This window comes from Barbus barbus (assembly GCF_936440315.1).
Source record: "Barbus barbus genome assembly, chromosome: 45".
Classification (NCBI taxonomy): domain Eukaryota; kingdom Metazoa; phylum Chordata; class Actinopteri; order Cypriniformes; family Cyprinidae; genus Barbus; species Barbus barbus.
The window spans coordinates 16,914,567-16,939,000 of record NC_136723.1 but is presented as its reverse complement, the minus strand read 5'-3'; the positions used below and the strand labels follow the sequence as shown (position 1 = coordinate 16,939,000).

General features: G+C 40.7%; 3 protein-coding genes across 3 annotated transcripts in view; all 3 read right to left on the bottom strand.

The window, feature by feature from the left end:
* The window catches only part of LOC306864498 (ryanodine receptor 1-like), a gene marked incomplete at its 5' end in the record, with an annotated part of 52,832 nt that extends 51,047 nt beyond the window's left edge, over positions 1 to 1,785 (bottom strand). The window contains one exon of the mRNA XM_079408541.1: positions 1,738 to 1,785. Coding sequence (XP_079264667.1) covers positions 1,738 to 1,785 — 48 coding nt within the window. The remainder of the gene's footprint in view (positions 1 to 1,737) is intronic.
* LOC306864499 (uncharacterized protein) lies at positions 1,557 to 9,423 on the bottom strand. Its single transcript, XM_079408542.1, has 13 exons — positions 9,113 to 9,423; positions 8,948 to 9,036; positions 8,708 to 8,804; positions 6,190 to 6,473; positions 5,776 to 5,939; positions 5,521 to 5,667; positions 5,168 to 5,248; positions 4,982 to 5,084; positions 4,822 to 4,877; positions 4,627 to 4,735; positions 4,432 to 4,516; positions 4,151 to 4,295; positions 1,557 to 3,988 (listed from the first exon to the last, which is right to left on the bottom strand). Exons 1-13 carry the CDS (start codon positions 9,242 to 9,244, stop codon positions 2,454 to 2,456), a joined length of 3,027 nt encoding a protein of 1,008 aa, XP_079264668.1. The 5' UTR covers positions 9,245 to 9,423; the 3' UTR covers positions 1,557 to 2,453.
* Positions 9,424 to 10,905: 1,482 nt separating this feature from the next.
* Positions 10,906 to 15,346, bottom strand: LOC306863904 (malate dehydrogenase, mitochondrial-like). Its single transcript, XM_079407499.1, has 9 exons — positions 15,102 to 15,346; positions 13,432 to 13,600; positions 12,885 to 12,968; positions 12,553 to 12,662; positions 12,253 to 12,378; positions 12,048 to 12,125; positions 11,684 to 11,783; positions 11,342 to 11,493; positions 10,906 to 11,206 (listed from the first exon to the last, which is right to left on the bottom strand). The coding sequence occupies exons 1-9, from the start codon at positions 15,162 to 15,164 to the stop codon at positions 11,075 to 11,077; spliced, it is 1,014 nt and encodes a 337-aa protein (XP_079263625.1). The 5' UTR covers positions 15,165 to 15,346; the 3' UTR covers positions 10,906 to 11,074.
* Positions 15,347 to 24,434: the final 9,088 nt, after the last annotated feature.

The window sequence follows — 24,434 nt, the reverse complement described above, 5'->3', positions numbered from 1 at the left end:
CTGATCCTCAGTGACTTCCATAGGATTTTTCTTTCCTACTATCAAAGTCAATGTGGACCAGCAACTGTTTGGTTTTCCACTGAGTAAATAATGACAGAAATTAAATTTTAGGGTGAACTATCCCTTTAATGACAGTCGACAGCATGTTTAGTGTCCTGTCCCTTTAAGAGCTGCACGCATCTAATATACAGTACAGGCACGCATCCGTTTCTCTCTTAACTATTTACTTTCATTTTAGAGATAACCAACTCAGTCTGTATGTAAACCTTGTGTGTTTTGACAGTATTAGCGCAAAATATAACTTAGTTGAGTAATCAGGCGCTGTTAGACAGGCGTTTTAGTGCGCGTGCTTCAGGTGTATGCACTCAGAACAAGCGCACGTCAGACCAGCGCGCGAATTAAACATTTAACCAGCAAGGCTTGTATGCAAATAATGTACTTTTGCGATCGCGAATAAGTGCAGTGTCCTGTCTGAGTAACTCTACTGCTGTATGTCGTGTTGTACAGTATATAGATACGGCGGCGCCAGAACTGTATTTGACAATGTGCGCGGTAGCGCGATACTACGATATTTCTTAAAAAGCAGATCGTGGAGACATTTTTATCGTCCACGATCAAAAATCGTCATATCGCACACCCCTACTCCATACCGTGGTAAAATCTTTCAGTGCATCCATGACAGGGCAATTTTAGCTCTGGCAAGAATGACTTGTGTTCATATTGACATAACCTCAACACAACCAGGTCAGGCATTTACAACACTAAAGTCAAGGATGGGCTCCTCTCTCCATAGCAGCTTAACAGTATGAAGTGCAACTGCATATTATAGCAATAATAGACCTCATTCTTACATCCTAAATTCACATAGCTTCACCCTGAATATTTAGTCTATAGCCTAGATTTATATTTTAGTCTCGGCAGTATGTTGCCTTCATGCTTCTGTGCATAGTGCCAAGTCCTGTTTCAAACATTGACAATCCAACCTCTGCACTGCACCATGTATAAATAGACAACAATGAAAGCAAATCCACACACCTGGTCATGTCACTCCACATTCATCCAAAAACAGCCATTAAAACTGCATGAGAAAGCTGTCAAAATTAGGTCAACTTTAACAACATAAAAAGTGTAGTGTTCAGGATTTCCACACACTTCAAATAATGATTTCTTGTGATTCACATTCATTAAAATTTTAATTTCTAAAGCATAATATACAGTGTAATATATACATTTAGTCATTTAGCAGACGCTTTTATCCAAAGCGACTTACAAATGAGGACAATGGAAACAATCAAAATCAACAAAAGAGCAATGCATATACAAGTGCTATAACAAGTCTGTTAGCTTAACGCAGTACATGTAGCAAGTTTTTTTTATCATATAATTAATAAAAAAAAACAGATGGAATAGAATAGAATAGAAAACAGATAGAATAGAGCAAGCTAGTGTTAGAATCCTTTTTTGGTTTTGTTAATTGTATAATAAATAAAAAGAAAATAAATAGGTAGAATACAAAAAGATTAGAGAGGCTAGTTAGTTTTTTTTTTTTTAAGAAAACAAGCAGTTAGTAACTGAATAGAGTGCAAGTCTAAAAGGGATACTTTTTAAAAAAAAGAATAGAATTAGAATAGAGTGCTAGAGTTAGAGGGTCAAATAGAACATGTACTATCACACACATACTATTAGGTATAGTTATGCAAATTAATCAGAGGTATGGTATTTTCAAGTATAACTCACTGTTCGTAAGAACTGGATTTCCTCCTCTCCCTCTGCGCCTTCTGCCATGGTGCAGCAGATCTACAGGTACAGGCAGCAGAAGTCAGATGCTGTCCCCTCTCTTTCCTTCTTCCTGGCTGGGACAGATCCCGGCCTTAGTTTAGTCACTTGAACCGCAGCCTGCTTTTCTGTGTGGGAGTACTGAGTCTCCAGCTCTGGTGAATGTGGTTCAGAGAGAATAACAGGCAGCTCCACTTTCCTCTCTCTGCTCCACAACAAAGGGGAGGAGCACCAGCCTCATTAAACTAGCATTACCACTCTGTTGGGTTTAGCTACTACACAAATTATATTGTTGTTAACATCTTTTTATGATAACAGGGACTGAAGCTTTTTATTTACGGAGTACCTTCCTTTTTAATGCTTTCTCTGAACTTTACAGATATTCAAAATAAATTATCAAAGTAATTTTAACCTCTGTTTGAAAAAACTGTGTACTCAATATTTTGTTTATAAAGATTAAATCAAAAATTTAATAAACTGGCCTTACATAAAACAACAAAAAAATTGAACTATTGAAATTGATTTTATTAAGAACAAAGAAAATTTGAGGCAGCTCACAAACATAACACAAATAAAAGCATTGTTCCATAAATAATTAAATGATTACACAATCCAGTTTCAGATCCCAGTCATTGGGAACTGATATTTAACCAATAAAAATTAAAAGAACTAAAAGTTTAAAGTGGCAATGGATTCCAAGCAGACATTCGCACCTCATGAGAGGGCCAGCGGGGAGAGTCTCTGTAGTGCCTCCTTGCGGTCAGATGCCTGAACTGAAAGGCTGGAGAGGAAACATCGCAAGGAGACCCGTTACGTGTGTCATCTTTAGAAATCACACCATCAAATGACAAAGGAGCAAAATTTGAAAATCCAAATGGAGGACTGGCATTCAGCCATGAGCGGATTTCCTTTTCACTTCCATTCAGAGGAGAGACTTGATCCGTTTTGAAGTCTTCAACTGAGCTAGTGTCTTCAAAGAGTTTCAATGGCACCATCTGCTGGAACAACATTGGAGATGCAAGTTCAGGTATAAGAACTTCTGCAGGAACATTTGAATCTTGATGATCGTCTTCACCATGACCACCAATGTGGCACTTCTGATCCAATATTTTATGAAGATCAAGTTCCTCGACATCCTGATCTGTTTGCTTGCAGAGAAACTGATTTTCAATTTTGTCTGTTGTGGGTAAAACTGGATCTTGGTTAGGATTTCCCAACGAGCTCAGAGAATCCACATCCACATCATTTGTCAGCTGAACTTTACGGTAATTTTGTGGCATCTTGCACACCTCTTGGTGATTAAAATCAATAACCGGTTCATGATCGACCGACTCCACACCTGAATCAGGGCTAGCGTCATGTATATCAATGAAAGCCTGATTTGCAGGTGGAGATCCCACAGGGCTCTGCTCTAGTGGTCTCTCCGACACTCCCTCGTGACTGATTGAGCGGCCAAACCGTCGAGCACCTTGTCTCCGAAGACGCATGGGTCCCCTCTGAAGGGATTCCTGTGGTTTTTCCCGAAACTGAGGTGCCGTGCGTGATGTCCGGAGAAGCAAGGTCAAAGCACTAAAGCCTCTAAGTCGCTCAGCCACAGACAAACGCAGATGGGGTCTTTTGAAACCAAGAGTTGAATCTGCCATTTTGTCTTGCTTATAATTCTTTAAAGTTTTAACTTTGGTCTCTTGCACTTCTTTGACACCCACCACCTTCTCCATGGTTACATTCTCCTGCTCATTTGAAAGAGTGAGACTTGCAAACATTGGCCAGACAGTGTTATCCATCTCAGTTTTGGCTCTACCAATTTCCTTTTCCAACTCAGGCATTTCAACAGTACACGACTCCAGCGTCACCTCAGGTAGGCTTATGGATCTACGAGGACGGGATCGGCTCTTAGAGCTATTCTTCACTTTTTTGGACTCTTTACGAGGCTGCTCTTCTGGCTGCTTCACCTCTGGTTCATTCTCTAATTCTGTGCTTAAATTGATCTTAGACTCCTTGTTTTGAGTGACAGATTGTATTACCTCACATTGTCCTAGCTGCACAAAGTTCTCATTTTCGAGTACAGTCCAGCATTCTTCATCACAGTGTTCCTCACTGTCCTGTCTTTGAATGCAAGATACTTCAGATACCACATTTAGACAATCAATAGGGTTTTCAGCAAAACTGCAGTTGAGAAGATCCGGGTCATCATCCACCTCATTCCCAACAACTACGGTGAGATAGAAAAATGTTTCAAAAATGTTTTATTTGCACAAAAGAGAACAGGAAAAGAATTATAGCATGTACTAATATGTCAATGATAATGGAAATAGTCTTGATTCGACCAATAGTCAAAACTTATTCAAATAAATTAATAAAGACTGATCCAAACCTCCTCCTGGACCATCAATGAGGATAAGTGGTATCTTTGGAGATACATCAGCATTTGTAAGTGGTGAACCGCTTCCACAGTCAGGCTGTTCTCTGTGTTCTTCAAAACAGTTTTCAGGGTCTTTATGTGTTGGTGTCACTGAAAGCTAGAAGTATTGAACCACGTTACAAGAATGGAATAAACCGAAAAATTTGTTAAAACCAATTGAAAACTACTAAAAATCACAGACCAAAAAAAAAAGGCAGCAATTGGTTTTGCCAAAACAAAAAACAAAAACACACAGGGTTACTGTTGTTGCCACTGGACACAGTGAAAAATCTGAGAGATTTTCTTCTCCGTTGCACCTTTTCTTCTTGTGCTGGAGGCCTAAAAACCCCAAAACAGACAGATAAGCCTGACTGCTACTCTTTGTACATTAGAATTCATGCCCAAATTGTTTGGTAATTTTAGCACAGCATAGAGTGTGGTCACGATACCTAAGTGATTTCCGCTGTTCTCTCATGTGGTTTCTCTTTTTGGAAGTGGTGGCAATGGGATCCTCTTTACTACACTTTTCTTCCAGGGGACTATGACTGCTTACAGATTCTAGCAGATTTTTGCAAAGCAACTGTTGTGTTAATATTCTGCAACAATGAGATGAGCTGTTAAAATCCACACATAAATAGACTGACCTTCTGGCTGGGTGTTGGTTGGCGGTGTGTCCTCTCTTAGGTCATGCAGAGATCGCCTGAACAATAATAAACTCATAATACATTATCTGCAAGTAGTCCATGAAGCCATCTGACAACCAGACACCTTTGATATTTATCTATCAGGCTAGTCACAAATAACCTTTTTCTTGCAGATCCTTCAAGCTCAGGAAGTGATTCCTCAGTGGCTTTGCGTTTGACTGTAACTGGTGATTGAGGGGTGGGGCTTTTTGAGAGAGGAGTCACTGCAGAGATCAAAAAAGTATTTTTGATAAAGAGAAACTAATTTATTTGAAGGCACTCTCTATACAAAAATATTGTGGCTCACCTGGTGTGACATCTAAGACTATCGGTGGTCCAGTGGGAGTACGACATGGCTTCAGTTTGGAAAAAGCATCTACAAATATTTCTGAAACAATATTTTGAGAGAGAGATAGAGAGATAGATAGATAGATAGATAGATAGATAGATAGATAAGTAATGCTGCTATATAGAATTAGCTGCTTAATATTCTGTGTTATACTTTTTTCATGATTCTTTGAATAGAATTTTTAGAATTATAAATGAGTATATATATATATATATATATATATATATATATATATATATATATATATATATATATACACACACACGACTAAAATCAACGATAACACCATGCATTTATCATCAAAATCTCACCACCAACACTTCGCCTCCGCTGTCTTCTCAGACTTCTGTAAACACTGAGTCCTGTCCTCTTACTAAACATAGCGCCACCTGCAGGAGAGGGCATCTCCATTCTCCCTGTTGCTTTTGATGCCTCCAGCACACACGATGGAACAACACCTGATATACAAATTCATGGACAAGTTCAGTTTACACAAAATAAAATGATGCTAAAATCAGAAAATGGCCAGTTAACCAATTATTCATACAAATCTCATACATCTTTACCAATACAATCTGCATGAAGAATAAGTGATTTGATCACTGATGTCTGCTGGTCTAAATATTTCTCTGTGTCCAGAGTGAGTTTGCAAGGTGGTGCTGGAGACTGAAGCAAGTTAGGAGCAATAACAACTGCCAGAGAGGTAGTATCCATTCTATTGTCACTGCATCTGATCAAACATGAACATGAGGAAAAAAAGCACTAAACAATCATTACTGACAAGAATGAGCTTGTGCATTGTCTGCATGTCTATGTAAAGCATTTGTTGGATGCTCTCAATTACCACAGATAATACATTTGAATAAAGCATAAAGATTACAAAAAAATATGATAATCTTCCTTTAACATTTGCACAAATGCAAGAAGTATATATAAGAGACTTAAACTGCATATTTTCAAACTGTAATCAAATGTAAAACCTCTCTGCAACTTGACGCAGAAAAGTGCAGAGGTATCCAAGTGCACGAGCGTGGGATGAAGGAAACAGAGCTGTTATGAGCAATGTTGTTCTGTTTCTCGCTCCCTCCTGGTCATGTGCCATCTCAAGGCCCTGGGCCTGAATCAGAGGGATCTGGAGGTCCGCAGGGATGAGAGGAGATGGAAGCTCACGCAGGAACTGCTTGATGAGAGAGGCGACGTCACAGGCCTGTAGGAGGGATGCATGCGGGGGAAGGAAGACAGGCTTTCCCTGCTCCAGATCTGCCTATGAAATAGAAGCACTTGGCGTTACAACTGCTTTCCATTTTGACATTTTAAAATGTAATTTATTTCAGTGATGGCAAAACTGAATTTTTAGCAGCCATTACTTTAGCCTTCATTGTCACATGATCCTTCAGCAATCATACTAATGCTGATTTGTTGATTAATTACAATAATTATTGGTGCTCAATTAATAATGGTTCTAATTATTATCAATAGTGAAAAGAGTTTTTGCTGCTTAATATTTTTTCAGAATTTTTTCAGAATATTAACATTTTTTCAGAATTCTTTGATCAACAGAACAGCATTAATTTGAAATAGAAATCTGTAATGTTTGTTACAAATATCTTTACTGTCACTTTTGATCAATTGAATGCAACCTGCTAAATAAAGTATTAATTTTCTTTTAAAAACTAAAATCACAATATTAAAGTTAACTGAATTTTTGATCAAATAAATACAGTCTAAGCACAAGAGACTTCTTTCAAAAACATTTTAAAAATCTTAATTATTCCAAACTTTGACCAGCAGTGTAAAACTACTGGTGGTCAACTATTCATTGACTAAAGCTCAGCTTTCAAAACTATAGTCCCCATCAAGCTGGCTTCTAAACTCACAGACCTCGGCCTAAACTCCTCACTCTGTGACTGGATTCAAGACTTCCTCACCGGCAGACCTCAAGTGGTGAAAGTGAAAAAAAGTGAAAGTGAAGTGAAAAAGTGAAAGTGACATACGGCCAAGTATGGTGACTCATACTCGGAATTCGTGCTCTGCATTTAACCCATCCAACATGCACACACAGCAGTGAACACACACACACTGTGAACACACACCCGGAGCAGTGGGCAGCCATTTATGCTGCGGCGCCCGGGGAGCAGTTGGGGGTTCGGTGCCTTGCTCAAGGTCACCTCAGTCGTGGTATTGAGGGTGGAGAGAGCGCTGGACACTCACTCCCCACACCTACAATCCCTGCCGGCCCAAGACTCGAACCCGCAACCTTTGGATTACGAGTCCAACTCTCTAACCATTAGGCCACGACTTCCCGAAAGTTGGCCAGTTCACCTCAAACTCCATCACCCTGAACGTAGGAGCCCCACAGGGCTGTGTCCTGAGTCCCCTGCTCTACTCTCTCTACACGCATGACTGCGTGTTCTCTCACAGCTCCACATTTATCATCAAATTTGCTGATGATACTGTGGTTCTGGGCCTCATCTCCAACAATGATGAGACCGCATACTTGGATGAGGTAGAGAGAGACTCACATTATGGTGCCAGGACAACTGTCTCTCTCTGAATGTGAGCAAAACTAAAGAGCTGATGATGGACTTTAGGAAGAGACAGCAGCAGCCCTACACTCCTCTTATGATCAGTGGGACCCCTGTGGAGAGGGTGAGTAGCTTCAAGTACCTCGGTGTAAACATCTCCGAGAACCTGACTTGGACTACACACATCCAAACACTGGTTAAGAAAGCCAGGCAAAGACTGTACCACCTGTGACAGCTGAGGAAATTCAGGGTCTCACCAGCAATCCAGAAAACTTTCTATTCAGGGACCATAGAAAGTGTATTGACTCAGTGCATCTCAGTGTGGTATGGAAACAGCTCCAATCAGGACTGCAAAGCACTACAGAGAGTTGTGCGCTTAGCTGAGCGCATCTCAGGGTCTGCTCTCCCCTCTCTGCAGGACATCTACCTCAAACGCTGCAAAAATAGAGCTGTCAAAATCATCAAGGACTCAAATCACCCTGGTAACCGTCTATCCACTTCCATCTGGTAAGCGCTTCCGTAGCCTGATGGCAAAAACTGAGAGACTTAGGAGGAGCTTCTTCCCCCAGGCCATCAGGCTCCTAAACTCTAACTCTGTGTCATAACATCACTTGACTCCACGTAAATATCACCATATCAATAAGCTATTCATAATTTTTCTACCTCATATGCTGCTATTTAAATACCCTGTACAACATTTTTGCCCATTCCTCTTTAAGTCAATATCATACTGACCTGCACATTTATATTTTTTATTTTATTCTTTCTACTTTTCTTAATATTTGTATACTATATAATTGCACTGTCCTTGGAGCGGACCTGACTTACATTTCACTGCTGGTTATACACTGTATAACTGTGTATGTGACGAATAAAAATCTTGAATCTTATAAAACATGTGTGTTATAAAACATGCAAAGAAGAAAAAGACTTATCAATGCCATTGTGACATGACACATTTGAAGGAATTTACCCTTAAAGCCCGAATACGACTCAGGGAACCAGTCTTCCTGAAAAGACCCTCTGTGTCCAGATATTGTGACAGATACCCACAGGCCTCCACCAAGAACCTGTAAACCAGCACATCAGACGCATGCAAAACACAGGTTTCTCTCAACAATTTCTGTCAACCACTGTCATGTTTCACACGTAAAAGTTAACTTATTTTTGGTTATTTAAAATTTCTAACAAAAAAATGAGTGATTAAACATACTGAGGTACTGTACCGCCCATGTCAGACAGTTCATGTTGAGGGAGCAAGCGCAGGTCACGTCCAAAAGCAAAGCGTTGTGTAGCGCTCTCCTGAGAGACAGATTCATCGTATTACATATTTAAGTAACAATTAAATGCCCGTAGTTTCGATGAGGAGTTTTATTACCTCACTAAACGTTTGTTCACCGTTTGAATCTCCATTTAGACAGTTCTTCCAGTTTTTCACGCGGATACCAACCGCTTTGAGCGCGTGAATGATCGCCACCACGCGCAAACGCTTCTCTGTCAAACCAGACATTATTCGACGGTCTGTACAACAAAAAAACTTTCTATCTAAATTCGGAATGTTTTGTGTAATTAGTTGTTAATTTACTGGCACAGTAAAGTCATGGAAACGATAAATTTGGCTAATTAGTACGGTGGTGGATGCGGAGACGATGTTTTCGTACGAACCGCGCGTACTGATCGGTGGCAGGCAGGACGTTCCGCACGTATGCAAATGAGCAAGCCTTATGCAAATAAGCCAACCTGAGACAAGAATTTAGAAACGTGTTTCTTAAGCTTTGACATATGTTTTGTACAGAATACATAACAAAAATCAGCCTGTTTTGATGTATCTAATTTCGTGGCACTATCAGTGGCGGTTCCTCAGGAAAATGGGAGGAAGACGATTTAATGTTAATAAAATTCACAATTCATTTTAGTTCATGTCTCAGAATGTGTTTTTTTTTTTGTAATTTCACAACTGTAATACCATAAAATCTTACTGAAGTTGGAAAGCGATCTGTTTTTTACCAACAGATTTACCAAGTTGTCATTCAAACAGTATATACACAAATTAAAAATAAAGGAAGAACGTGTCTTAATTAAATGGCACAACAGGCAATTAATTAACACAGACTTTTAAGAAGGAGTTTGCTTCAATTGATAAGCCAGGTAAGTGAAATTATATTATATTGTGTTTTCTGACTAAAAGCAACCAAAAAGCCATTTTAAAGTGGTTAAGCAAATAATAATCATCGGCAGGGATCCCCAGACCAATACAATTACCCCCTGTTTCACAAACAAGGTTTAGGCCTAATCCCAGATTAAAATGTAAATCTGATCTGTTTCAATTTAAAGAGATTTGCACTAATTGATCTTAAAATATGTCAGTGCCTTTGTTTTGTCTCAAGATACACATCAGTATTGTTTTTTTCAAAGGCATGTTTATAAAAAGTACTTAAATGTTCTAATTGAACTATTGCCTAATCCTGGTTTAACCTAAACTCTGCCTGTGAAACCAGGCCATAGTGTGCCTCCACTGGGCACTATAGTTTACTTTTTATGACAGTAAAGCGGAGGGTAATTTGGGATGACGTGACCTAACCCATTGATTTAAAAAAAGAATAATAAAAAAGAACAAACTGGATAATTATACATTTAATAATCTGCAGATTTGAATATATATCCTTTTTTATTTCTTCCAATGCGGCTTATTCTGCTGTAAAGGGAAAATGTGAAATAATACTTGAAACATAAAACTGGATATTTATACATTTGAGATGTTTTTAAAATGCTAGCTGGTATTGGTTGCAAAATATATATGTTTTGGGGAAAAAAAATCTTTCATGCATGCAGCACCCCATTCTCAAATGATACAACTAAGGAGTACATTTGCAGCCATCATACTTTATGAATAATTAATACAAATTAATAGGAAATGTAATAGCCATTTCAAATGTCACTTAAATAATTCTAAATCACTAATTATTTGAATAAGGATCTTTGTTAAAAAAAAAAAAAAAAAACACTGACAGCAGGATTACTCAGAGCCATTTCGGTTTATGTAAAATGAATTCACATTGATTTATGAGTCACTCAAATTGCACCTAATTATCAACAACAACAAAATACAAGTCAATAAAAGGATCTCGTAGCAAAATAGCAATATTTTAAATTGAGTGAAATGCAAAGATGTATAGAGTTGGTAAACAGACCGTTTTATTGATGGGTGGATTTGACTGTTAATCGTACAAAGTCTGTATCTTTGAACATGATGAATACATCTTAGGAAACCTTGATGACATACAATGACTCCTCTTTATAAATAAAGGACATTTCACAGGTAGTGTGCCACAAGCACAGATCACTTCATCTTTGAAACAAAATCTTCTCCTTTCTTGATGGAGCCCTTCAGTTCATCCATGGCTTCAGCTACCAGCTTCTCCTCAAACGCAGAGAGCTTGCCAAGACCAAGGTTCTTTTCAATGCCGTTTTTCTGAGAAAAGAAAATTAAAATGTAAAAAAATGTCATTAAAACAAACAAAGCCTAGTCTAATTTTACCACTTTATGACCTTGTGTTATCTGAAAATAAGGTGACGTAGCATCTAAAGAGGCTCTAGCTAGATTTACCCCGAGGAGGAGAGGTGTAGAGAAGTATTTGCATTCTGTCTCCTCAGATCTAACAAATGCACATTCAACAACGCCCTCTTTTCCATTCATGGCGTCGAGAAGGGAGAATGTGAACCTGGCTCCAGCATAGGCCATTGACAGAGTAGCAGAGCCTATGAACAGAGATATATTCAATTTAAACATATGAATTCATATTCCAGATCTTCTCAATGGTATTTTACTTCACTAAAGTGAGCATCTGCACCATAAAAATGCTGGCAACAAAGGAACCAAATGCTACTTCATCAAAAAACAAAATAAACAAGCAAGCAGTCATGCATCATATAAAACTTCAGTTCTCACCTGCACCGGCTTTAGCTTTCACAACCTCAGTTCCTGCTTCCTGGATCCTGCCTGTCAGAGCGGACAGCTGATCTGCAGGGAACTCAACCTTGGGAGTGCACTGAAAACGACACAAAATAAAATAAAAATCTGTCTAAAAGCAATCATAGCCAATCAGTTATTTGATGTTCATGGTACTAGTTTTTGGACCAATGAGATTTCATAGGGTTATGCAGTGCAATGCAACAGGGCAAAAAAACAAAAACAACCAACAACCTACAAAATATCCTACCACAGCTTTTCTTGCTAGGTATTGTGACATAATACTGTTAATATGCTTATTGAATAATTTTAGAAATTAGGTAGTAATACAGGTTTTCATTACCTGTGAAATGAGAGGAATGATGGTCTTTCCTGCATGACCTCCGACAACGGGCACATTGACTCTGGCGGGATCAAGGCCCTAGAAATAGTGCAGCAATGGTGGCAATGAACTGACTGTGCAAATATGTTTTCTGGTGATGACATTAAATAAACCTGCTCTTAAAAATCAATTCCTCTTCGATCAATCTTGAATTTATAAAACTCACTTTGAGCTCAGCAACAAAAGTGTTTGCTCTGACAATATCCAGTGTTGTGACACCAAAGACTTTGTTGGGGTTGTAGACACCATGTTTCTTCATCACCTCTGATGTGATCGGGATGGTGGAGTTCACCTGAAATTCACAGTATCAAAGTTCAATACAGAATCTATTTTTCTATAGGAACATTTATCAATTATTTTAATAAATAATCTTACAGACACGTAGAGTGCTATAAACCCTTGTGACCTTTGAGCAGGTATAAAGTAATATCTCAGCGATCCAAGGCTCCTGAGACCTTATACTTACTGGGTTTGAAATGATGCAGATCATGGCATGAGGACAGTGACGGGCACAAGCATCAGCTAATGTGGCCACAATGGTGGCATTGGTGTTAAACAGATCATCTCGTGTCATACCTAGGAAAAAGGACGAAAAGCACAATCTTGAGAAATCTGGTGGGTTTCTATAAATTTTTGATTTATAATTGAGCCCATTTACAATACCAAGCCCTTGTATGTTTAAGCCAATCAACATTTCACATATTGCACAAATTCACAAATAAAAGGAGTTTCAAATGGCATTCCATGTGGATTTAAATGCATTTAAAGCAAAATAAAGCAGAGGTAACATATACCCACCAGGCTTCCTTGGGACACCAGCAGGGATGACAACAACTTCACAACCTTTCAGTGCAGCACCCAGCTGATCTGCTCCCATGTATCCTGCAATGCAAGACAGTGAACGCTATAGCAGACACATTCAAAGTCACAATGACATGAAAGTACCAGAAGATCTTTTCCTATGCATTGTGAATTACATCCGCGTGAAAGGGATTTTTGGGAGAAAAAAAAGGTAGTAGGCTTGTTGTTGATTGGATGAAGGCAGATCTGAATGCGAGTTTGATTATAAGAAACTGGCAAGGTTTAAGTGAACTAAATGATTGAAGTCTCGCATACATAACCAGAGAGAAGTTTGTTGTTTCACAGTTTAAATTTTACTTAAAATGTTTAGTTAATTGCAGGCTTCAAAATATTACAAGGATGAATCTTGCATTTAGAAAATAAGGTGAATTATCATTGCATGCCAACTTTGAAGTAGCAAATAGGATTTCTCTTCAACTAATAAAAACTCAAAAATGACTAACTCAAACCTAAGGGATTTGAGGATCTGAAACCATCTCTGTACCTGTGACGGTAGCTCTGGTCTCAATGTGACTGAGGTCAGCAGCCACTCCAGGAGTGTGAGCAATATCGTAGAGCGAAAGCTCGCTCACTAAAGGGCTGTTCTTTAGCAGGAGAGACAGGGGCTGCCCGATGCCACCTGAGGCACCCAAGACAGCTACTTTCACATTGTGCTGCAAGGAGAAAAAGAAAAATTGCAATGCGTCACAATATATGCTGATCCACCTTACTCTTATCATTAAAGTGCCCTTTGATTCCACAGGCCAATAAATTTACAGCTTCCTATTGTTGTGTGCATTAAATACATTAAAGAGGGATCATTAATCATAATCTGTTTGTCAAAAAGTGATTAAATCAAAATATAGAACAACCACTGAATGCAAATGTTAAAAATTGTGTGTGTGTGTGTCTCCAAGCGTTTACACACGTAGGTCACATCATATATATATATATTTTATTTTATTTATTTTTTTCCATCTTGACCTTGGGACCTTTTAAGTCTGGAAAAAAGCCAGTGGGAATTTTTACTACCACAGAGCTTAAGTGATTTGATTAGGACTCTGTAAATGGTTTAGACAGTAAAAAAGAAGTCTGTATGGCATATGAATACGTTTAGAGCAAGCAAACAAACTAATTAGTTTTACACAAATGGCAGTTGAACTGCATGCATTGCATTATGTTAAAAAAGAACGATAAAAGACTTTTATAACAAAGAATCTTTTAAATGCCACAGACTCACAAATATGATCACACCCCATAATAAATATTTAAAAGGCAGCTCTATATTTTAATGTATAAAGATTCAATGCATACTGTGAAAGTTTTATATTATTAATGTATAAAATTACTTGCAAAATATCTAGTTTCTGTTACATTCATTTTTTATTCAACTCACTATAGTACTGTACTGTTAAAACTTATTGTTTCTTCATATAAAACTACTATTTTACTATTTATTCACTAACTAAACGATTTATTTTTTTTATTTAGTTCAATCTTATTTGATCATATTTATTTTCACCTTTTAAATTTTGTGGTCCCAAGACCTCAGTTTACCCTGCTGTATAAAATTAAAAAGTATAAGCCTTATAACATAAGATGCACAACTGACAGCATCTCTGTAGCACTTTTGCTTTTTCCCCATGGCCTTGCTGTTCACAAAAGCTGCATTAAGCCTGATCTCGCATTACAGATCAAGACATTTTGCTGTATTTACTACGCAACAGTGAGCCAAGTAACGTTAGCTGTTTACAGTAATGACCTTTCAAAGGTGGACGTGAGTCAAAGTGATACCTCCTCTAACCAGACTAAACGAGTTGGCAAGGTCGACTGAAAACCTTCTCATGTCAGATAACAGAATTTCAACGGAATGATCCTTGCAACTTCCATAAACATGAAGACCATATGACTAAGAAATGAGTTATGTTGCAACACCTACACTGTCAATGTGACGGCTAAATGTCAAGCAAGGTAACTTCTAGGTTACCTAGATGCAGGTTTACTTAACTTAGTTTCAATTATACTATTGTGGTCTATGGCTAATTAAGAAACACGAATGAGTATAGGGAAAAAAGTACACCGAGTATTAATCTCAGTTTGATATAATAACGTCATCACATACTCATACAAATCATGGACGCTAACGTTAGCGCACTCGCAAATATGAGATTTTACCTGTGAGGAGGTGGACAAGCCCCGGACGAGGGTGGCGGTTGGTCTGGCGATGCGGGAGAACATGCTGGCTCGATTCTCTGTAAGTGCTTACTGTTTCAAATTTAATATTTGCTATAGAGCCCCTCCTGACTGTGACTCCAACGTCCTCTAACAAGACAACCGGGCGAGAACGAGCCTACGGCGCAGCCAAGCTTTGTTGACGCTATGAGCTACTGGCCTTCTCTGATTGGTGTAGCTGTGAGTATGCAGTGCTATGATTGAATAGAATTTTTGACAGTCACATTCAAAGGGGCGGAGTTTATCACCGCCGACTCTTTCAATGGCTGTTCACATTCTGGCGGTCGATTGGTCGGTTTGGGTGAAACGTCATTGAAACTTTTCTTTTTATCCATTGCTTTGGATTAATGTATGTAACCCTCATTGTTGTCTTTTGTTGCATAATAATAATGATAATAAAATCCACCTATAATAAATAATGAGTTTAAACTAAAAGTCGTTGGACTCAGTGTTCCTTACAACTTACCAAAGATGTAGCCTGGAATTGTGTTTCCTGACATATGTGCCTGAATGCGACGCCTTGGAAATATGGACCTCTGACCTTGGGATGCTTATTATTGCATTTGCCTGTGTTTGGATTGAATCCTATTTTTTAACGCAACATATATATCCCAAAGAGCTCACGTACGATTAATGGGGATGTTGGCTCCTCATGATAACTTAATAGACTTGAAAGCTAGAACTTTTTCCTTCTCACGGGCAGCCACCCAGCAAACAAAACGTTTACAACTTTTCACAACATTGTATTTTGGTGGCAATTAGGTAATGTTGTAGTACAACGTTTTAAAAACGTCTTTTAAAATAAATTATTTAACCAAAATAAAACATTTTAGAAATGTTAAGTTTTTGTGTCCCTAAGCTGCATCCTCAAAGCAGTGCCACACCCCTCTTAGCCTGTTCAGCTCCGTTAGCCCCAAGCTCCACCCACCCAATCTCAAACCAATTAGAACAATAGGTTACTTGCGTAAACCTGGTTCTCTGATAGCATTAAGTGAGGTGTCTCACTATGGTATACGCCCCTTTCGTGTATTCCTCAGAAGCCCTATTACATTACGCCAGGCCCAATTGGCTGGCAGACGTGACGTTATGTCTGGGAGTGGCCTCCCCGCCAGTGCTCGAATTGAATCAAGTCTTATGGGGGGTCCCCACCATCAGACTTTTTTTTTTTTTTGGTGGGGGTGGGGGTTAGTCTCGCAATATACAATTTATACAAAATAAACAATATATTTGATCATAATATGCATAACTATATACAATTTAATGTTGCATAACAAATAGAGATAAGCTACTATTCTTCTTTTAAATGGCTTACTCCAAGTAAAAATGTCTGAGGGACCCCCCTAAGTCTATTTTTTACTTCTTATGGGGGGTCCCTAATGCCTTATGGGGGGTCCTGGATCCCCCCAGCCCCCCTTCAATTTGAGCAGTGCTCCCCGCCCCTCAGTATAAAGGGAGCGACACAACGTCATTACGACATTCAAAACAAGCACACCTCAAGGAGGGTGATCTGGTGAGACACCTCACTTAATGTTATCAGAGAACTGGGGTTACGCAAGTAACCTATTGTGCTCTTTCAAGCATATGTTTCGGTGTCTCCCATAGTGAGACACCGAAACATATGCTTGAAAGAGCACAATAGGTTACTTGCGTAACCCCAGTTCTCCCTCAAAGTCTCCTGACAACCACAATCACTACATCCGGGGCTGAACGAGTCATGACTCGTGACTCACATTCCTACGCTCAATTCTGCATGTGCTAAAGTCTGAGCTATAACATCCAGTTTATAGAACCTTGCAAATGTATGCGGTGAGGACCAACTCGCCGCTTCGCAAATATCCTGTAACGTGACTCCTTTAAATAGAGCCCAGGAAGTTTAAATTCCCCTTGTTGAGTGTGCACGTAAACCAGGTGGGGACACAAGACCCTTACTGGAATATGCCAACGGAATCGCCTCCACTATCCAGTGCGATAAGTGCTGCTTAGTAAACAGCTTCCCCATACAAGGTTTCATCCAAGATACGAACAGCTGATCACTCTCCCTGAACCCTCTAGTTCTTTCTGTATAAATGCGTAAAGCATGCACTGGACAAAATGCATTTAACGTTTGCTGTTCTGATGAAGCAAAAGGTGGTGGATAGAAGGCTCTTAACTCAAGAGGAATGACAGCCTTAACTATTTTGGGCATGAATGCAAGATTAGGTTTCAGAACTACCCCTGCATCACCAGACATGAACTGCAAACACACTGAATGCACTGAAAGCGTGTGAATCTCACATGCGCTTTGCCGAAGCTAAAGCTAACAGCAGTGCTGGCTCAAATGGGGACATGGAAAAAGCATCTAACACCAATCCCAAATCCTATGAGGGGGAAAGTGGTTTTGAAACGTTTAATTTTGCACCAGCCCTCAAACACGCCCCATTTGCATTCATAAAGAGACCTAGTCGATGAAGCTGTCAGACAGACCGGTTGTATTTAAATTGAATCACTCACAGGCCAGGCCCATAGTGCCAGGCGTTCTGGATGAGGATGAAAAATCTCCCTGCTTGTGACAAAAGATCTCTGCGCAGTGGGAGAGACCACGGGTTCTTCGTACAGCATATGTATGATCTCTGCTAGCCAATATTTCCCTGGCCACCTCGGAGCTATTAATATAAATTTTAGTCCCTCCTCCCTCACTCTGTAAAGTGTTGGGGATATCAACGCTATCGGTGGGAACGCATAAAGGAGAGTGCGAGGCCATTCGTGCACCAGCGCATCTATCCCCAGAGGCGCGCGCTCTGATCTTTCAGGGAGAAAAACAAGGGACACTGAGCATTGTCGTGGAACGCGAACAGATCCACTGTCGCTCTGCCGTATATGCTCCAAATCTGTTCGACCACTTTCCTGTTCAATTTCCACTCCCCGTAGAGGGGATTGCCCCTGGACAGCAGATCCGCACCCTGGTTCATACCCAGACAGCAAGCAGTGTCGGCCCAGATCCAGCCCACATTTGGCCCGCATGGATTTCACACGGGCCAGATGTGGGCTGGATCTGGGCTAAAACTATGTTGCTGTCTGGGTAACACCCTGTACGTGCTTCGCTCTCAGGGATAAAAGATTGGCATTGCTCCATAAAATCAGTTTGCGTGCTAACATGTGCAAAGGAAGTGATCTGAGACCTCCCTGTCGGTTTATGTAAGCCACAACTGTAGTGTTGTCTATTCTCACAAGAACATGATGCCCTTTGAGAAAAGGAAGAAAATGCTTCAACGTCAGAAAAACGGCTAACATTTCCAAATAGTTTATGTGAAGATTGGTCAGATGTGGACCCCATCTTCCATTCACTATCCTGCCCTCGTGAATGCCCCCCCAACTGGACAACGACGTGTCCGTTGTTATTACTTGTCTGGCTCGAACCACACCCATGGGCACCCCTTGAACCAGAAAGGTCAGGTGTCTCCATTGGCGCAGTGCCAAGACTGCCTCTGATGTCACTCTCACTCTCCTCTGGGAGTGAAGTAATGGGTCCAGTCCCTGAGACGCTACCCAGTGTCGAAACTCTCTCATGAACAGTCTGCCTAAGGGAATAACCATCAGGGCTGAGGCCATCAGTCCTAATAGCCTGAGGCATGTGTGAAAGGAAACACTGTTTCCCCTCTGAAAATCGGTCATGCTGCAACGAGTGAATTTTCTCACCCTGTCTTCCGACAGTCACGCTCTGAATGTCACCGAGTTCAGTGACAGCCCCAGATATGTTATAGACTGTGTGGGAATTAAAACACTCTTTTCGATGTTTAATTTTAACCCCAGTTTCTGTATGTGTTCCAGAAGCATAACTGTGTGTTCTCTCGCTTCTTGCTCTGACCGAGCTGTCACCAGCCAGTCGTCTATGTAGGTAGCGAGACGAATGCCCTTCTCCCTGAGTCAGTGCCACTTCTGTACATTTGACAAACACTCGGGGGCTGAGAGACAAGCCGAATGGTAGAACCAGATATTCATATGCCACACCAAGGAAAGCAAACCTCAGGAATTTCCTGTGGGGTGGATATATCTTTATGTGAAAATATGCGTCCTTCAGGTTGATTGACCAATCGCCATGGCGCACTAATTTTAGGAGTGTAGAATGAGTGAGCATTCTGAACTTGTACTACCTTAAGTACTTGTTCAGTGCACGCAGATCTAAGATGGGTTTTCTTTGGGACGAGGAAGTACCTTGAGTAAAACCCGCTGTGGCTCTGCTCGGTAGGGACCACTCTTATCGCCCTTTTGTTCAACAGAGAGGAAATTTCTTCCTGAAAAACATGCTGTAATTTTCCCCGCACCTGAGAATTAATTATCAAACTGCAGTCGGTACCCGAATTGTATTGTCCTTAATGCCCAGCGGGACTGTGTGCATTCTCGCCAACTGTTTATTCGCAGCGTTCTGGCGTCATCGAGTCGTGAACGAGTTTGTTGTCTGTACTGCGCATGCGTGGGCATTTAGCTCTTGGACAGAGTTTAAGTGTCTCATTACCTCTAAGGGAGCAATAGCTCCTTGAGGTGATGTTATACTGTGGTCTGTTAACGTGTTTTGCAACATGTTTGCAACATTTTTTGGGGAATTATGTTTTGCAACATGTTCTGGGAATACAGTGAAAACTTTATTGAGTTTTGAACATGAAAAGTGCTTGTGACTAGTGGGTGGGTGTACACAACTGCACCATCTCTCATCCCTTTCTTTGGCCCAACCGGGCTCTATTTTCCCGCAGAACTTCGAAACCCGTCCCTTGTCGAACGCTGAACATCTGAGGGTCGGGAGCTCGCGAACAGGGGGGTTTGTGTGCACCTTTCCCCGGGGAAGACCCCATCAATCTGCCTTCTTCTTCCTGCTCATGTGGTGATTCACTGGAGTTTCTTTTTTTTGAATCACCACACTCTCCCCTTCAAAATAAATGTCGCCTCGACATTACACCCTTTTTTTTTTCTTCACAGTTGATGTATTATCCTAATGTTAGGAGGAAGTCGTGGCCTAATGGTTAGAGTTGGACTCGTAATCCAAAGGTTGCGGGTTCGAGTCTCGGGCCGGCAGGGATTGTAGGTGGGGGGAGTGAATGTCCAGCGCTCTCTCCACCCTCAATACCACGACTGAGGTGCCCTTGAGCAAGGCACCGAACCCCAACTGCTCCCCGGGCGCCGCAGCATAAATGGCTGCCCACTGCTCCGGGTGTGTGTTCACAGTGTGTGTGTGTGTTCACTGCTGTGTGTGTGCACGTTGGATGGGTTATGCAGAGCACGAATTCCGAGTATGGGTCACCATACTTGGCAGTATGTCACTTCACTTTATTTCACTTTACTTTATGTTACACTCGCTCCCTGAGGATGGGAGTTAGGATGAGGTTGAGGAGCTGGCTGGACCGCCTGAGCTGTTACAGATAGTTCTTCCTAGGCCAGGCAGTTCTCTGTTCCGGGACTCCGATGGGTCTCTGCCGTTGAGGAATGCGATAGCTGGGGGGTATGCGGGCCGTAACTTGTGCGAAGGTCTGCCGAGGTGGTGGAGGGGGTGCAGGCTGTGCCTTCCTAGGCATACAGAGCTGCAAAACCTCATCATCCCTCTTCTTTTCCTCATCTCTTTTGCATCAGTGTCAGCGCCGAGCCAAAAATGCCCTCTGCGACCACCGGTGCGTCCAGGATGGCTTCTTTTTCCCTGTCAGAGAGATTCGCCAAGTTAAGCCAACGTACTCTCTCTTGAATGACCATTGTGGAGAAAGACACAGATCTCTTCCCAGTGCGTATGACCGGGCATGGTCGATGCTTCGTCCTGCAATTCCACTTGGTACGCAGTCAGCATAGAGGTCGCGTTCAGAGCCCTGACAGAGATAGCAATTGCTTTATAAGCGCGTTCCTTCATGCTTGACTGGAAACGGTCCGCTTTGGATGGCAACGTCGGATTTGCAGCCACCATGTGCTTTGGGTGCAAGTGCGTGGCAACTAATGGCTCCATGGGGGGTATTCGGAGAAGTCCTGCCTTCTCCATTCCCTCCACATCGAGAGCGGATCCTCCCTGCACGGGTAACTTACTGGTGAACGGTTTGTCCTTCCAGGTCACAGCAAGCTCCTCCAGGAGCTCTGGAAACACAGGAAGGAGCTGCCGTGCTGCCCGTTTCGCTCTCAGCAGCCTCTTACCCTCGCAGCAAGACTTTGCAGTCTCTGCTACCACGGTCGGCCACGGAATGTTTAGTTTCTCTGCAGCGCGTTTGCACACATCTTGCAGATCCACACTGAGCAGCGGGGATAGTGCCCCATCAGCATCTTCCGTAGATCATGCCGCGGCGAGGGGTTGTGCCATGTGCGCAGGGGGGAGGAAAGGGGAGTCCTCGAAATCTTACTCTTCTTGAGAGAGAAGAAAGTCTGATTGTCCTTCTTCCTCGAAATCAAGCGCGTCTTCTTCCTCGTCTGTGCTGAACACACTGGGCAGAGGGACGCAAACGTCAAGCTGTTCACCCCATGATAAAGCTGCTGTGGTGGGCAGCTCTACAGGGATGGATACCTGCGGAGTGGCAGCTGGAACTGGGGTTGGTGACATGAGGGGATCATGGCCTGACAGGCTAGCTTGGCGTGCTTGGAATGCAAAATTGAAGGAGTCTGGCAAAAAACGGCGTGGTGGCCAGTTGTTCGTCCAAGAGTTCGTTAAAGGCTTCTGGTGTGAAGCGAGAAGAGGTTTTGAATGTCGTAATGACATTGTGCCTCTCCCTTTATACTGAGGGGTGGGGAGGCCACTCCCAGACACAACGTCTCGTCTGCCAGCCAATTGGGTCTGGCGTAATGTAATAGGGCTTCTGAGGAATACGCGGAAGGGGCGTATCCCATAATGAGACACTGAAACGTATGCTTGAAAGAGAACTATCTCACAGACTTTATTAGCTATACCTTTGTCCACAGCTTGCCCTTTTTGTTGCATGTGGTTTTATTGGTCAGAGGACTGAGTTTTACTCCTTTCATTCTGTGTTTTTCCTGCGTGTGCGTAACTTACCATGTAAATGCCTTTGTTTTGATGCTTAAATATTATTTTGTATGACTTTGTAGGGGTCATTGGATGCAAAATTCACTTTTCAAGTTGTTTGAACATACATGTGTGTTATAAGTGTGTGTACACATCCATCCTATAATTATAAAAAAAAAATTTAAATCCCTATTTTAAAATCCCCTTTCTCAAATCAGGAATCCTTCCTTTCAGAATGACATAGTTCTGCACAGGCTGCTCCCACGATAGTTGATTAACAAGATTGTCTTACCTTAGACCCGCCCTGAGTGTGCTGAGAGAGCTGTCCGCCATTGTGTTGACTCCGGTGCAGGGGAAGACAAGATGTCTCAGATTTAGTGTTTGAGGTGCTTTGTTGTTGGATGTAATAATGAATATAGCAGGCATCATTTACTCCCAGCATCTGAGCCACTGAAGACGCAGATGATTAATGTTACTTTATGTTATAGACTTTTAATTAATACAATAGCAATTATTTTTGCAAATATACTAGGGGTGTAACGGTTCTCTGTAAAAAAATAAAAAATAAAAAATCACCCAGGTGTTGATGACGTGTTTGTGCAGGTAGTAAATGGTAATTAGATTATTTATTATTCTTTTTTTATTTTACAGTATAGTCATTTTTTTCCTAAACATAGCACATACCGAACCGTACTGAAACTATCTCTGAAACCATGATACAAATGGAATCGTGAGTAATATGAACCGTTACACCCCTAAAATAAACAGCTACTTTTGACTGTCCATCAGTGGACTGATTTAGTTACAGCATATGCTAGCAGTGTTAGCAGGAGCTAACAAAATCATCAGCCAAATCCAAAGTTAGCTTTTTTTTCAACATTTTGCCACACAACAGTGTAACTTTTACAAATCCTTTGCCTTTATCCTCTACATATATCGGAATCAGTGGATTTGTGGCACTTTTAGCCACAGTGTAAACATGATTTTGACTGCAGGATAGGCTTAAATGTTTACTAAAATATTTACTAATGACTGAAACAGAGCAACTTTTGACATTTTTGAAACGTAATTTTTGATTACATCACCTGCCTGAATTTTTGCCATTATCTTTTAGTTCTGGTGATAAATGCAAACTTCTTCAGAGACCTCTTACAACACTGTGGCTGAAGGATCAATCATTAACCAATCATGACTTTTTCAGGTTCAGATAGTAGATACATGCATGTCTTGTTGGTTATATCATGATACCTCTTGTTTAGCAGCCAAACCTCAATGTCTATGAAATCTAACAGGGTAATTGCCCTATTTTCATTGTCTACTCTCTTTTAGTCCAGACATATTTTTAAAGGTGCACAGATTTAAGTTTAAAAACAGATCATCTGGTACAAGGTTTGGTTTACAGCTTTGGCTTTATCACGTCCTCAACAATCCCTCTGAAATACCCGAAAGTCATATCTCATAACAGCCATGAACGTTTATCTTTAAGATGTAAGGTCTTATAGTCATAAACACTTGACCTTCTGCACAGCCTTTGCTTTATTCACTTAACTATACAATTATAAATCGATCATACAATGTAACTCCTGCATTTCACTATGGTTAAAGGCATCTGTGCCAGAACATTTACATAATCAAAAAGAGCAAGATTACATTGACCAAAGATCTGGTGACTATAGGTTCTCAGAAACTGAGCCAAGTTATTATTAATCAGAAGTGACTTTTGTGTTCTTAATGCACATCTTGGTCTTATTGTGCACAATTTATCAGTGCACAATATTGAGAAAAAAGATTAATAGCAATCTTCCATCAACAAGCTGTGTACTGACACAACTTTTCAATGCGGATGATGTCACTTAGGCCGCACAAGCGAATGAATAATAAATGTGTTGTTTTCATGTAGTTCTGAAAAACTTTTATACTGTTTTATGTCATGTGGTGTAACCATGAAGTAAAGTACCAATCTTTCCTTGCATCTCGAATACAAAAAAGTAGACGCCGGTGTCGAAAGTGGACGCATCTTAATCATGCAATATACAATATCATGAATTATTAATTCATTACATTTTGAAGAGGCACACCACATGACATTTTACATCCTGAACTAACCTTGCAAGGTCCACTTATCTATTTTAATAGACTTATTGATCTTGACACACATGAGGGTCTATAGGGGTCTATGATGCAATTTACTGTTTTGTTTTTTTATACTTGTTGGTCGGACCACATGACAAAAGTTTTTCAAACAAATAAGAAGTTTTGTTCAAATATCATTTCTAGTCCAAGAAATAGTAATAAAAAATGTCAAACTGCATATGGGC

Bases quoted from the DNA above. Each gene is read 5' to 3' on its own strand.
- LOC306863904 (XM_079407499.1), bottom strand. From the start codon at position 15,164: ATGTTCTCCCGCATCGCCAGACCAACCGCCACCCTCGTCCGGGGCTTG. The intron at 12,969-13,431 runs GTACAGAGATGG...CTTGCATTGCAG, and splicing joins GACCAGAGCTACCGTCACAG to GATACATGGGAGCAGATCAG. The intron at 11,784-12,047 runs GTAATGAAAACC...TGTCGTTTTCAG, and splicing joins TCATTCCTCTCATTTCACAG to TGCACTCCCAAGGTTGAGTT.
- LOC306864499 (XM_079408542.1), bottom strand. From the start codon at position 9,244: ATGTCTGGTTTGACAGAGAAGCGTTTGCGCGTGGTGGCGATCATTCAC. The intron at 8,805-8,947 runs GTATGTTTAATC...GCTGGTTTACAG, and splicing joins ATGGGCGGTACAGTACCTCA to GTTCTTGGTGGAGGCCTGTG. The intron at 4,878-4,981 runs GTTATTTGTGAC...ATTATTGTTCAG, and splicing joins GAAGGATCTGCAAGAAAAAG to GCGATCTCTGCATGACCTAA.